Raw genomic sequence first — 16,201 nt, forward strand, 5'->3', positions numbered from 1 at the left:
GATAAACAATTAGCCAAAGATACATGATGCCAGAATCTGTATTCCAACGATTTGTATCATTATCTTTTGTATTCGTTATCTTTTTTTTTAACTACAGAATCTTTGTGGAGTGATGGGGAGTTAAGTTATTGGTATGTTTAATCTTTCTGCTCATTCCGTCTCTGCATGAAGATGAAGTTGCTGAACTGCAATGAAAGGGCCAAATTCAGAAAGTCAAAGGAAAGAATAGAAGGAGTCCAATAAAGCAAAATGTTCTTATTTTTTATCCAGCAGAGTTCTTCCAGACTCCAGCTTAGCAAACAGATACCTGAAGTTTCTAAGGGGGTGGAAGTCTGTTTTAATTAACAGTTAACTATTCACCATGCTGTGCTATTGTGATATAATCAGAAATACATATTTGTTCTCTGCTTGCAGTTTCTGGCACAGAGCTCCTAAAACCCTTGTAATTTCCTGAGCAACAGGGGTGCTAGGTGCTAGGTACATCTTTTTTTTTTTTTTTTTTTTTCTTCGGGTTCTCCTTTATATTTAATCAAAGACTGGTGAAAAAACATAAATACAACACAATTACTTCAGATCATTCTTCATATTGTATACACACAAACCCATGAACATAATCTGAAAGAAAGCTGTAGACAGCAATGAAATGCATACAGCTTTTTCTTCCCTCACTCAAAAAAAAGTTTAAACACACAAACTTAGAATCTCATCAGCACACACTCTCTTGTGACAAATGATTCAAACATAAATAGTGGGTGCAAAGAAACTATATGCTAACATATGAATAACCTTTGTTCATGAAAAAACAGAAGCAGCCATAATGATTAAGATACTTTCAGTTACCGATAACTAGTTGTGCCCTAAAGGGCATTATCAAAAGAGAAATCATGCCGCAGAGAAAAGCGAAATATACAGACACAATGAGAAAATAAACTGCAAGATGAATGCATGCATGTTTAATACTGGAAAAATCACAGCCCTCCAAAATTTCTGCACATTTGTTATAAAAGCCCTCTGCACTCAACTAAAATTACAATGATCTTAAAAGGATAATACTTGTAAAGTTTAAGTCTTCTTAGCCACAGAAATTGCAATGGAAATAAATGTTCAGAGTCATTTTCAAAACAAAACCAAAACAAAACCAAAACAAAAATCTATTCTTCCGATGACATGCAAGACACACTGCTCTACATTCCCAATGACTAGGAAAAAAACCCTCGAGTCAGTTTTTAGTTTGCAGATGCTCAAGGATTTTGTATTCCAGCAGGAGTTCAAATCTTTTTTTGTTTTAATATTTGGTCTCTGATCTGGGTTCCTGACACAGAGCTCCTAATCCCTTGGAATTCCTTGGGCAACAAGAGTGTCTTTTGTTCTAATGAGGCAACTCTTGGTGGGTTCTTGAATGGGAGATGGTTGCCAGAAGGACCAAACCACGGCTAAAAGCTTGGAATGTTCAGTTCCGACCCTCAGGGAGAATGAGGTAATAATTGCTCATGCCTACATGATGAAGCCTTAATAAAAACCCCTGAACTATGGGGTTTGAATAGCTCTTGGCTTGCTGAACATGTGGACCTGTCTGGAGGGTAGCACACCCAGACAGGGCATGGAAACTCTGCCCTCCCCTTCACTTACACCTCAACCTGTATATCTGTCTCTTCATCTGGTTGTTTGCCCGTATCTTCCTAACTTCCTTTATGGCTAAATGTAAGTAAATCGTTTCCCTGTCTTCTGTGAGTCATCCTAGGAAATTAATCAAACCTGAGTAGGGGTTCATGGAAACTCCCAATTAAGAGCTGGTTGGTCAGAAGTTCAGGTCATAACCTGGGATTGCGAATGGCCTCTAAAGTGGTGGCAGACAGTGTTGTGGGACTGAGCCCTTAACCTGTGGGACTGACGCTGTCTCCAGGTACCTAGTGTCAGAACTGAATTGAATCATAGGATACTCAATTGCTGTCAGCTGGAGAACTGCTTGGCATGTGGGGGACAATCTTCACACATTTGATGTCAGCTGATGTTCTGCTGTCTAAGACAAGGAAAACTCTTTACCTCCTACATACATTACGCTGAGCAACTTCTGAAATATAACCAATAATCAAAAGCATTGAGACAAGTTATGGTAGGTCTTCTGAGTCCAGTGCTTGCTGCCGCATACATAGTGCTGAATTTTGTGTTTGACCCGTAAAATACTCTCATTACTCTGCAGCCACAGCTCATTTGTTACCAGTGTCTAATAAAATGTCAGACAGAGAAATAAAATACCCATGCTCCTGTTGTTCTGGATACCACAGGACATTCCATCTTGAGTCTTAATAAGGTAGAAAGAATGGAACAAGAATCCTCATATTCCAAATTATAGCCTTTGGAGTGTTTCCATATACCAAGCAAGACAGGAAATCTCTGTCTAGATATGTATAACACAACAGAGTGACTTAATATACATGATTCCCTAAAGATGAAAGCATAAAAAATCAGGAATCTCCTGAATCTAAACAAACTGGGTTGGTTAAAGAAGTTCCACGGGGATCAGGCCCGGTGGCTCATGCCTGTAATCCCAGCACTTTGGGAAGCCGAGGTGGGTGGATCACTTGAGGTCGGGAGTTCGAGACCAGCCCGACCAACATGGAGAAAGCCTGTCTCTACTAAAAATACAAAAATTAGCCGGGCATGGTGGTGCTTGCCTGTAATCCTGGCTACTTGGGAGGCTGAGGCAGGAGAATCTCTTGAACCTGGGAGGCGGAGGTTGCGGTGAACCAAGATCGTGCCATTGCACTCCAGCTTGGGCAACAAGAGGGAAACTCCGTCTCAAAAAAAAAAAAAAAAAAAAAAAGTCCCACGGGGAGCACAGTATACCTCAGTGGCTGTAGCATGGGTCTTGGAGTCTGGCAAGCCTGGGTTCTTAACCACACTTAGTCACTTAGTTCTGCAATATTAGGTATGTTATTTACCCAGTTTCTCATCCATAAAATGGAGATAATAATAGTTGTTACCATAAAGCGTTCTTAAGAATACTGAATACAAATATGTACAATGCATATGTGCAGTGCTAGTAATAACTGAGTACACTGGCTCTAACTTTCATCATTTTTACTACCGCCATCGCTTTTGTCTCATCTCTGAGGAAGTCTCTAAACATAAGCCAAAGGAAACAAACTGAGGTAATGAATAATATTAGTTACATAAGGTCATCTTTGACTTTATTTATGTAATGATTATGCTAGTCAGGGTTATGACCCAATGTGGGTCCCATTCAGGATGCTATATCATAAAAGAACAAGAAAAGAAAAGTATTCCTGGAAGTGACTTCTTTGCAGATACAGGTTTTAAGTGGGAAGAAGCAACCAACGATTGGAAGAAAGAGTTGATGGTGATGGTCTTCCTGGTGCACCTGGCCAGCTGTGGCAGTAGTTATTATTAGGCAAGTAAAATTATGGATGACTGTAAATTCTATTCTGAGTCAAGTCTGAGGAGGAAATCATAAAATGCAAAATCAGTAAGCCTTCATTTCAAGTAAGCAGTCTAACACTCAGCGTCTCCGTGATTTAGCTCGCCTAAATGTCCTAAAGTTGGAACATTTTATCAAACAGGCCTTAAAGCACAATGGTTTACAGAGAGCTACAAGTCAAACTGCCTGCCACTGAATCCTAACACCATCATTTACTTTGTGATCTCACCAGTAAAAGAGGTTGTTCTGTTTGGTACCAGGTATATTTTAGCAGTTATTGTCATCAGCATCATCATCATCATATCATCATCATTATTGCATTTCTCATTTTGTAATATAAATATCTTTTCATGTCTGTTTTCTTCTTCTAAACTGTGAGCTATACTAATGAAGGAACTGGATGTCTTCATCTCTTTTTCTGTTTCTGGTCATAATAGACACTCAGAAGTGTTAGCTGAAAGAATGAGTGAATGAACAACCAAATGAGTATCAAACTAAGATAAGCTCAGAACAGATACCTTGAATTTAAGTGTAGAAGAATAATAACCTTTTCAGATTATTAATGAAATTATCTAGAGTAATTTAAAGAGGATCAGTCATCTTCTTAGCTTCTCTTTTGTCTATTCTATTCCTAAAGAAAGAACCTATGTAACCTTAACCCATATCCTGAACTTCACAGACATTAACTATTGTTTTTGAGATGTTCACAGGCTCTTGTTGGCTGTAACATCTTCCCCACTTGCCTGCCCCAAAAAACTGAAGAACAATAACAGTTACACATATGATTAATTCAAAGCCCAAAGAGAATTTTGATAAATACTACCAAAATTAGGTTAATATACAAACAAATTAATTTTGAATATTTAAAAATTGATATTAAAAACAAAGGTTTTAATATGTTTCGATGATATTTTACTGAAGAACTTCTAAAATATTCTGTGAGATTAGTTTTCACATAAGCAGCAAATAACATTTGCAAGCAACATTTCTGTTCTTGCTTTGAAAAATGATTTTAAGTAGTTGAAGGAAATATAATTTGACATCATTCTTTTCTTTCACCTCATTTTCCTGTAGAACATCCACTGCACCCATCCACTTCACCAAAAGACAAGTTAAAAACATATGCTTCTCACCTCTAAGAGTTCATCTCCAATACGAATTCGTCCATCTGTGGCAGCAGGTCCTTCCGGGTTAATTCCCACCACAAATATGCTCATGCGTGATCGGTCTTTATTACCAGCAAGGCTGAGTCCAAGTCCATTCTTATCTTTTTCAAGTTCAATAATGTGCAGTTCTCCAGGCAGATCTGCATATCTTTGTCTGATTTTTTCTATTAAAAGAATTTTTAAAACATTAAATAGAGTAGCTTGATCTGTATTATTGAGATGTCAGCATTTCCCCATCCTTACTGTGATTTCTCAACCACGGTACCCTTTTTGTTTTTGAAGAGACAGAGTCTTGCTATATTGCCCAGACTGGAGCGCTGCAGTGGCTGTTCACAGGCGTGACTATAGCACACTGCAGCCTCCAACTTCTGCCTCAGCCTCCCAAGTAGCCGGAACTACTAGTATGTGGCACTGTGCCAACCTCTATAATAATTTATTTTTGAGAATGAAGGTACTTAAGGCCATGCATGGCCTTAGATGTAGGTTACAGTTAAAAATTATTTTATTTCCTGCTAAGAAGTTTAACTCACCCATAAGACCTTCTGATTGTTCAGGTTCACACTGGCCTAGACTTTCTGTGGACTCTTCTTACCTAAGTCAATCAACACAAAGTGGCAGAAACCATGGTCCCTTTCCTATCTGCCCCAACCCAACCGCACTACAAACGGAAACAAAAATATTAACTGAGCACCAGATTTAAGGCAAGCAAAGTGTTTGGTCTTAGAGAGATAATGCTGAACAAAACAATCATGCTTTCTCCTCTTAGGACTTATGGTCCAGTAGGAAAGAAAATCAACAATTAATTCTAAATAATTACATTAATATATATTAAATAATTACATTAATATATATTAATACGAAGGGTACCAAATAACACTGGGTTATGGGAGCAAAAGCAAGAGGAATTAAGGGTGTTGGTTTAGCTGTCATATTTGAATTCATTCCACAAATCTACCACTTACTCAATACCTAACAATGAATACACTGTTTTATCTATCTCTATGAGGTTCCACTTCTTCATCTATAAACGTTACTATCCATTTCATGGATGTTGAGAAAATTAAACAACATACATGTTAAAGGGCTTAGCGGCTCATAGTTTATAGGTGTTCTATACTTCTCTTATTCCATCTTCTGTCTCACTTTGCTACCTCTATGTTAGGGTCAAAAGGACCTGTTTTAGGAGATGGCTGGCTATGTCTCACTTGTGTTGGTTCTGTGCAGCAAAACCACACTGACAAATCAGTGTGAGGATAGCACTGCCTTAAGCATGTCCTGTGCCCCACACAGCACAAGATCAGGCCAGGTGTGCCACCACACTCAAAAGCTACATGTCTACTACCATGGCTGGAAGCAATCATCTCAACAGCTTTTAAATAACAAATTGGTAGACTGTGACACTCTTGGAACTCTAAATGCTCATTCTGATGCTTCACTTATATTACATTTGCTGTCCTTAGGAGGGAACCTTGCAAATTAAAAGCTCAAGTCAAATCATTTGTCTTAAGGTAGAGTGGGGAAGAAGACAGCCCAGTCCACTCCATCGCTTTACCAGACTCAACAAACACTGCTGTATAAGTGAGTAGATAAATTTAAACTCATAAAAATGACTTTATGCATGAATTTATAATAAAAGAATAAGGCATAAGGGGGGCTTATTTTAGAATGAAAATAAATCTGCTTTACAAGAATTTTGAAGAGAATCTTAAAGAACTCTCACTGAACAAAGCTTGTTACTAATAAATGAACATATTTAGCAAAATACAGTAAAATGAAGGACTTGCAAGATCACAAAACTGTTAACTACATAGGAAAAGAGTTAAGTCATATTTACACTGAAGTGAATAAATAAAAGGCATTTTTGCTGGTCGGCAACCAAGAACAAGATGCTGTGTGGGTACTTGAATGAATAGAGACGAGTAAGACATGCATTACAATAAAGATGCTCACACAGCATAATAGGAGAGATAAAGTTAACACAACAAATATTCAACGACTGCAATTATTTTTTAAATTCCCAACCATTACGACTGCTGGTCACTGAATAAATACTAACTTATTAATTAGATCAGTGAATAAATACTAAATTAATTATGCCACCAATAATTGCTTTTATTTCATTTTATTTTTTGAGATGAAGTCTCACTCTGTCACTCAGGCTGGAGTGCAGTGGTGCGATCTTGGGTCACGGCAACCTCCACCTCCCAGATTCTTGTGCTTCAGCCTCCTGAGTTGCTGGGATCACAGGTGTGCGCCACCACACTCAGCTAATTTTTTTATTTTTAGTAGAGACAGGGTTTCACCATGCGGCCCAGGCTGGTCTCAAACTCCTGATCTCAGGTGATCCGCCCGCCTTGGCCTCTTACAGTGCTGGGAATACAGACATGAGCCACCATGCCTGGCCCCAGTAATTGTTTTTAGAATTCCAAAAATGGATATGGCTAGAAAATATTTTTTGGAATTAGGAAAATTTAAGCAGTCTTGAGTATGGTACGCAATTTGATTATGTGATAAAGAACCTTGGTGGGTGAAATGGCAAGAGGAAAATGCAGCTGGGATAGGGAGGAGAACATAGGTAGCTGCTGGCTGCAAACTGGAAATTCTCTGGACTAGTGGGTGGGTGATCAGAAATAAGACTGAAAGGTTAGTTGGTAGGCTGTTTACAGCAATAATATTCCATTTTACGGGTTCTGCAGAGGTGCCATAGAGTCCCCCAGGATGGGGGCATTGAGAGGAGGCTCCATTTAAGATCTTTTCTCCAGATTCAACCAGAGCACTTATGCTCTCATCTGCTTTGTTTATTGGACTTACATGGTAAGACAGTTAAGAAATAATATCACAGCTAAGAAAACAACACGAAACACCAATTTTAACACACCTCTCTCAGAAAGTAACAAAGCATCTTTTTTTTTTTTTTAAAAAAAGACGTTGCTAACTTTAACAAGACAATACTCAAAATAGTATATATAAGATAACTCTACACCTGACAGACACAAAATGCACATTTTTTGCAAATCACACACAGACCAAGTACAGAAACAGACTGCATATTGGGCCATAAAAGAAACTTCAATAGCTCTCAAAGACTCAATATTACACAGGCTGTGTTCTTGAAATATAATGCAATAAAACAAAAAAATTATAAATTAACAATAAAAAGATAACTTTAAAAACCTCAGGTGTTTAGAAATAATATTAGTAAAAAACCCAAGATTTTAAACAGAAAATTAAGAAATACAGTATTGACAATTGAATAAAAATTATAATTCTAGATGTCAAACTCGGGAGACACAGCTAAAGAAGAATTTAGAAGGCAATTTATAATTTTGAAGAATTTACCAGAAAACAAGAAAAGTTAAAATAAAAAAGCATTATAACCAAGACATTGGAAAAATAGCTACATAGCAAATGCAAAGAAATAAGAAGACAGAAAATAGCAAAGAGAAGGGCATCTGCTAATGAATGAATATAGAACTATCACCAACAAACAAATCAAAATAAAAATACATTCTGAAGTTCAATGAAATTAAAACCTACTTCTTGGAAAACATTAATAAGATAGGCTCTTTAAAAACTTAATGAGAAAAAAATAGATGATAAAAATAAATTACAAAACTGTATACAGTGACTCACGCTTGTAATCCCAGCATTTTGGGAGGACTGCTTCAGCCCAGGAGTTTGAGACAAGCCTGGGCAACATAGCGAGACCCTGTCTGTACAAAAAGTTTGAAAAGTTAGCCTGGCATAGCGGCACGCACTTATAATTTTGGCTACTCCGGAGGTTGAGGCGGGAGGATCATTAAATCCAGGAGTTCAAAGCTACAGCGAGCCATGATTGTACTACTGCACTTTAGCCTGGGCTACAGCATGAGACTCCCATCTCTAAAAATAAATTTTAAAAAATTACAGAACTAAAAGAGAAAAATAACTGCAGACAGGTTTTTTAAATAAAATTATGGATAGTACCTCAATACAAACTGTAAGTTGGTACATTCTTAAATCTATATGATGTAGATACATTTCTCAAAAAAGTTAAAACACAATATTTAGTGCAAGAATAAATGTAAAACTGTGATGAACTAGTAGCTATTAAAGACATTGAAATGAGGCTGGGCATGGTGGTTCATGCCTGTGATCCCAGCACTTTGGGAGGCTGAAGCATCCCACATTCTGTGGCAGAATAGAAAGGATAAGGGTTAGGGTCACAATTAAGTTCAAACACAAGCTAAGACACTTAATATCTCTGATTCCTTGGACAAATTACTAAGCCTCTATGAACCCAGATTTCTTATGTAAAATGGGGTTGTTACCCTAAAAGTAGATGTTTCCTAAAAATGCCTGGGAGATAGGATCCAAATAATGTTAGGGGAAACAAACCCACATGATTTTTGTTTCCATGATATAGTTATGTTGAGGTTTACAGTTAGTCTTAAGTTGGTGACAAAGTTGCTCTTTTCTATTTAACTTTTTGTTTGTTTTAAGAAAAATGGAGACTTAAGAAAGAAAGCAGTTTTGCCCATGATGGCATGAAGAAAAGCCACACAGCCCTCTGGTGGGAACCATTAGAGGAAGAGACTAACATTGTTCTCCACCGAGTCTCTTCTTTGAGGCAAGGAGAAGACCCTGGAACATCTGCAGGTGCAGAGAAATGCCACCACTGGATCAAGTGTTTGTCCCGTGATATGTAGGCCACTGAAACAGCTTTACAATTGTGTGCTAGTAAAGTGTAGAATCAAAACCCTTTCTGTAGTTTCTGTTTGCGAAAATAAAAAAGTTCTGGAGATGGATGGTTGCACAATGTAAATGTATTTAACACTGAACAATACACTTAAAGATGGTAAAATAGTAAACTTTGTTATGTATATTTTACCACAATTTAAAAAAGAACCCCATAAGTGGCTTAAAAGACTCTAAAAAAATTGGCTCCCTTATCAACATCCCACTGAGGGACTAAGTTATAGATTTATTATTCTAACTTTTAAAACCAGCAGCTTCTTTTTTTTTTTTTTTTTTTTTGAGTCAGAGTCTCACTCTGTTGCCAGGCTGGAGTACAGTGGCGCGATCTTGGTTCACTGCAACCTTCGCCTTCTGGGTTCAAGCGATTCTCCTGCCTCAGCCTCCTCAGTAGCTGGGACTATAGGCATGCGCCACCACGCCCAGCTAATTTTTGTGTTTTTGGTAGAGACGGGGTTTCACCATGTTGGCCAAGATGGTCTCGATCTCTTGACCTCGTGATCTGCCTGCGTCGGCCTCCCAAAGTGCTGGGATTATAGGTGTGAGCCACCATGCCTGGCCAAAACCAGCAGCTGTATTTTTCTAGTCAATGCTTTTTTGTGACCCTACTATAATCCTATTTATTCAATGAACTAATATGAATTGAATCCAAATTCAGGCCAGGCTTGTGATACAAAGGGAATACAATACTGAATTTGTTTTCAAGGACCTGAAAATCTATCATCAGAGACAAGCACATATATGACTAGTTAGAGCATTGAGAAAAATACCAGCAGCTGAAGTTACTTGCTTATTTTAGTGTGTCGTCAGGAAAAACAACTAATATCTGCAAACTATACTGAATAGTACAGATGTTCTCGCCAATTCTCAACCCACTGGTCAGCTACACTTTCTACTGTATCATGCCAAGGCCTCGTTTTGGTTGACATTTCCAATAATCCTGCATCTAGCTTGTTCTGACTTTCTTGGCCTAAATGCTAACAGATAAGTTATTCAGCTTTCCTTAATTTCTTTGTATTGTTTTCTGTTTTGTGGGAGAATGAAATAAGCTCAACAGAATAAAACTCGGCAAAAAAAATCCCAACCCTGAAACATTAAAGAACTGGGTATACTTAGGCTGAGCGTGGTAGCTCATGCCCGTAATCCCAGCACTTTGGGAGGTTGAGGCGGGCAGATCACTAGCAAGGTCAGGGGTTCGAGACCAGCCTGCCCAGTATAGTGAAACCCTGTCTCTACAAAAAATACAAAAATTAGCTGGCATGGTGACACACACCTGCAATCCCAGCTAATCGGGAGGCTAAGGCAGGAGAATCACCTAAACCCAGGAGGCGGAGGTTGCAGTAAGCTGAGATCATGCTACTGTACTCCAGCCTGGGTGACATAGCAAGACTGTCTTAAAAAAAAAAAAAAAAGAAAAAGAAAAAGAAAAAAAAAAAGAATTGAGCATACTTCATAGTTACACAATTTTATTAATAATTTTTTGGGGCTGGGTACAGTAATCCCAGCATTTTGGAAGGAAGAAAGATTGCTTGAGGACAGGAATTCAAGACTAGCCTGGACAATATAGCAAAACTCCATCTCTACAAAAAATTAAAACATCAGCCAGGCATGAGGGTGGACACCTGTAGTCCCAGCTACTTGGGAGGCTGAGGTGGGACAACTGCATGAGCCCAGGAGGTTGAGGCTGTACTGAGCCATAATCACACCACCGCACTCCAGCCTGGGTGACAAAGGAAGACCCTGTCTCCAGTGTTGTCCATCGGTCTTCATGGTCCTAGCTGAAAAGTATCTTTTTAGATTCCTTATTTCCTTCGACTTCCCTCCCCTAGAATATAAACTCCATGAGCTGCTTGTCCACCCAACTCTCTGCAGTCTTCTGCACCTACAACAGTGGCTGGCATATATTAGATAGTCCATCTAAACCTACTGAAAACAGAAGTGAGTGATTTTGAAGATCCTATTCAATTGCGAGGACACACTGTTCCGACACTGTCCCAAACAATGCTATATAAAAGTGATTGGAAATCTAAAAGCTTTAGACAGATATGATTTTTTTCTCAAAGACAATTATCCCTTCAGTTAAAAGAAGTAAAACAGTTTCCTCTTTAGAGCTGTATTCAAAATTAAAATCCGTTAGTACTACTAGAAAAACAAATTACTATGTGCACATTATCTTTTAAAACCCACTTTATCAAGCTGAAGAAACTTGACAAGCAAAAAGATTTATAGGTAATCCTTTTTTTTCAGTGCCTCATAAAACAGAAAGCATAATAATAAGAGACTAAAAGTGCCAAATACTCTGTAATACATATACTTCCGTTGAATTTTTATTAATATTTTCAGGCCTTAGAATTTGGGTTATCCTACGATTTTTATTTGGACCCATAGTTAGATGGAGTTTAAAAGATGACAGGTCCAGCCCTTCCGATACATTAATTGCTATGTTTTCACCATATCATGAAATCAGAGACTTTTAATTCAGGCAAAACGAACTAAGAAATCATGGACCTTCTCTCACAGTCACAGTCACCCATCCTTACTTTCAGACTCCATTTGATAAAGAAATAAGACCAAAGAACAAAAATCTCATATAAGGTTATGAAGCTAATTTATGGGTAGAAACTATAAACTAAAGAGGTTTGTAAAGAGTATTCTTTTATTAGGTTCGTACAAAAGTAATTGTGATTTTTGCCACTAAAAGTAATGAAAAAAACCACGATGACTTTTGCACCAACCTAATACTTGAAGCCAACTTAGTTCTCTCTTAAAATTAAGCAACAGAAAAAAAAAAAAAGAACCCATACTTTGTTTGCCATACAAAAATACACACCACACACACATAAATTGTGTCAGTACTAGCTTTTGGCAACAAAATATGAAAAGTGTTATAAAGTCTCCTAGCATATAGTTCAATTTTTTCTCTAACAAATCATGTATAAAATTCTCTAATATCATTTTAAAGGAAAGATAAAATGACTTTGAATTTCTCCCTCAGTTTTAAGAAGCTATCTTCAGAATCCTCACATGGTCATAATACTTCGTTGTATGAAAGAAATATTTCACAGTTCACTGTGTCATCGATTCTTGCCCACACTTTCGTAAATGCCTCCATTTGCAGATGAATTGACGGATACTCGGAGAACTGAGGTGACTTGGCCAATGTCAGGGTCAGTTCTGCTGAATCCAAGTGCTGTGACCTGTTCATCACACCATCACAGCTATCTCTTCAACTGGTAGACATTTGAGGTAATAAGTTGCCTTCAGAGCTGAAACAATGGTTCCCAGGCCTATCTCCTTAGATTATTGGTCAGGCTTAGATTTATTGCTATTGTCAGGATTCAGAACACAATACCCTAAAAGGTAGCATCTTAGCAGACTGAGTATTTTACACTGAAGGAAACTGAGCAAACCACAGAAGCAGGATTATGTGTTCTGACCTTCTCTTACCCCCTCTCTCCTGAAGTGGCCACAGAAACTAGAAAGCCCCTGCCCCCACTTCCCAGAAGCAGGCCACAAAACCTAGGAAGATCACTCTCTGACCTCCCTCCCTTTCCCCACTGCAGAGGTGTATGTGACAGGTGTCCTGCCCTACACCCAGAGGAAGGGAACAGCACACACAGATGCACAAGAATCGCAACAAGGCTGAGCGCGGTGGCTCACGCCTGATACTCCAGCACTTTGGGAGGCCAAGACGGGTGGATCACCTGAGGAGTTTGAGACCAGCCTGGCCAACAAGGTGAAACCCTGTCTCTACTAGAAATACAAAATTAGCTGGATGTGGTGGCACACGCCTGTAGTCCCAGCTACTCGGGAGGCTGAGGCAGGAGAATTGCTTGAACCCGGGAGGCGGAGGTTGCATTGAGCAGAGATTATCTCACTGCACTCCAACCTGGGCGACAGAATGAGACTCTGCCTCAAAAAAAAAAAAAAAAAAAAGATTATAACAAACAGGCATTCCTGAGTTCCCCCCCACTAGATCATACCCTTTTGTCCCCAAGTCATACTTCTGCAGGACTGTCCATAAAAACACAGTTTTCCCTGGGTCTTTGGGTCTTTCTTTCTGAAGGCTCCTGTGTTGTATAAAATTTGGCATAAACAAATTTGTTATGCTTTTCTCTTGTTAATCTGCTTTTTGTTATAAGGGTCTCAGCCACGAACCTTGCAATGGGTGAGGAAAAAATAATACTTTCTCCCCCATACTACCTAAAATATCACCTTGGCGCTTATGAAACAGAACCATGACTGGGTCCCACAGGCTGAGATTCTGAGCAAGGAATCTTTGTAAGGAGGTGCTCAGGTGCTTCTCATGGGCCACTAGGTTCGTAAACTACAGATGAATCTCTCATGCAGTGCAGTCATTTCTTTCCAGGAAAAGTATGTTGATGATGACAATCAACAAAAGTTCACAGAGACCAAATTTAAGGCAGCCTTTACATAGGGCAGTCATAAGACTAATCTAACATGGACACTATCTCTGTCTCCACAGTCAGGCTTCAGGATTAAATAAGAGGTTTATTTTGGTTGTGTAATAGATTTCCCTTCCTCTCAGCCTCCTAGGCTGCCTCCCTCCATCCAAAATCTCTGGGGTTTCCTGTAAATCTCTGTGACAATTGCTTCTCTTTAGTAAGTACAACAAAAGCTGAACCTAGAATTTCAAGGGGAGAAGGAAAAATGATTTGGTTTTTGAAACTGACTTGGTTTTTCATTTTTGAAAAATCAAGACTGCAATGCCAGTTTAGTTTTTAATTCAAAACTTAAGATAGAAACAGTAGCACTCCTCCTGTGCATGGCTGAGTCAGCACAAACTGTTGTGCAGCATCAGACATGTGGCTTCACTGCAGGGAACCCCGCAAGGCCTGGCATTTGCTCTAAGGGCTGCTGGGAGTCGTTGCCATAACAACCAATGGGGCGAGAAAAGGATAGGTGGAAAGAAAATGTATAGAGAATGGTTTTCTTAAAATTTACTCATTTCAATTTCACTGAAAATACATTATTTTAAAGAGATGGAGTAAAGAGTATTCTTTTATTTGAAGTCAATGAAGTTCTCTCTTAAAATTAAGAAACAAAAAAACTAAAGAACCCATACTTTGTTTACTATATGAAAATGCACACCACACACACACACACACACACAAAAATTACATAAGTACTAGCTTTTGGCAACAAAATATCAAAAGTGTTATAATGATCTAGAATCTTACCACATCTGGTATTTCTAGGAAATATCTGTAAAAACAACAGTCATTTTTATATAGACTTTTGCTGATTTTATTTATTTTTATTTTTTATTTTTTTTGAGACAGAGTCTCATTCTGTTGACCCGGCTAGAGTTCAGTGGCACAATCATGGTTCACTGCAGCCCCAACCTCCCGGGCTCAACCAATCCTCCAGCCTCAGCCTCCTGAATAGCTAGGACTACAGGCATGTGTCAGTTTTCATTGACTTTTGATGGGATTCAGTACACACTACTCCACAATATAGCATCTTGGCATTTGAGAAAACAGCAGAAGCGGGAAGGTAACTCTCACTTCTCCCACCCCTTCTCCCCTGAAGCAGGTCAAAAAACCTAAGAAGGATTTCTCTGATCTTCCCCTGAAGCAGGTGATAAGACCTTCATTACAGAGGTGCCCTGCCTACACCCAGAGGAAGGGAGCATCCTTATCTCTGAAGACACAGGGACACAGAGAAGAATCTGAGTAAGTTCCTCCTGGTTTATTGCCATTAGATCATGCCTCCTTTGTCCAATCCTACTTCTCCATGGCTATTTACTTCTCTGGTTTAAACCTAGCATAAACACCACACAGGTTTGTTTCCTTGGGACTTCATTTCCTTATGAAGGCTCCTGTGTATATTAAATAAATGTGTTTGCTTTTCTTTGGTTAATCTATCTTTTTTTTTTTTTTTTTTTTTTTTTGAGACAGAGTCTCCCTCTGTCGCCAGACTGGAGTGCAGTGGCGTGATCTTGGCTCACTGCAATCTCTGCCTCCTGAGTTCAAGCCACTCTCCTGCCTCAGCCTCCTGAGTAGCTGGGATTACAGGTACGTGCCACCACATCCAGCTAATTTTTGAATTTTTAGTAGAGACAGGGTTTCACCATGTTGGTCAGGATGATCTCAATCTCCAGACCTCGTGATCTGCCCACCCTGGCCTCTCAAAGTGCTGGGATTACAGGTGTGAACCACTGAGCCTGGCCTAATCTGTCTTTTGTTGTTATAAAGATCTCAGCCATGAACGTAAGATGGAAAGATATTTCTCTTCCCCTCCACTTATGCAGTGTGTTAGTCAAGTGGCTGTAGTTCCTTTTTCAAATAACCTAGATGCCCTCCCATTTCTAAATAAAAATCAGAGATGAGTAGATAAGTAAACTACTTCTTTTGGCACCAGGCTTTATTCAAGTATCCCTGAATGAACATCAGACTAGAATAATTGGAGAGAGAACAGTCTCTTGATGCAGCTGAACACTCATGCTTATTTTAAACATGGATTTTCTAGCCCCAGGACACTGTTATCTGAAGAAAGGAATCCCAAGTTGCTCATAATTCTGTATCAAAGCATTGATGCCTTTTTCTTGTCCAAGAAAGCCAAGAACATTTCTCCATTATTGTCACAGAGTGTTTTCGTATCATCATAGGATATTAGGTGTTGCTAAGTAACAGAGCCTTTCTCCCAAGAAAGAAACTTAATTCAAGTCACTGCCCAGTGTTTTAATAGCAAATGTTCAACACACTGGAATAATGACTCAGTACAATTTCAGAAACATTTAGTCATCTGTTCTGTTTCCAAATAACAAAGAATAATATAATACAGAGAAAACATTTTAAAACACTCCTCTATATATTAAATATAACAATTCCACTTAAAA

The 16,201-nt window shown here is 38.7% G+C and overlaps 1 protein-coding gene across 13 annotated transcripts in view; it reads right to left on the reverse strand.

Annotated features, from left to right (window-relative positions):
- PATJ (PATJ crumbs cell polarity complex component) overlaps positions 1–16,201 on the reverse strand; it is a 426,407-nt gene that overhangs the window by 176,224 nt on the left and 233,982 nt on the right. For 12 of the 13 annotated variants that reach the window (XM_045369982.2, XM_045369962.2, XM_045369973.3 and 9 more), the window contains one exon: positions 4,573–4,769. In XM_045369982.2, coding sequence (XP_045225917.2) covers positions 4,573–4,769 — 197 coding nt within the window. Of the gene's footprint in view, positions 1–3,165; positions 3,458–4,572; positions 4,770–16,201 lie in introns of those variants that run through there. The other variant, XM_074005390.1, reaches the window with a different exon arrangement.

This window comes from Macaca fascicularis, chromosome 1 (genome assembly GCF_037993035.2).
Source record: "Macaca fascicularis isolate 582-1 chromosome 1, T2T-MFA8v1.1".
Lineage (NCBI taxonomy): Eukaryota > Metazoa > Chordata > Mammalia > Primates > Cercopithecidae > Macaca > Macaca fascicularis.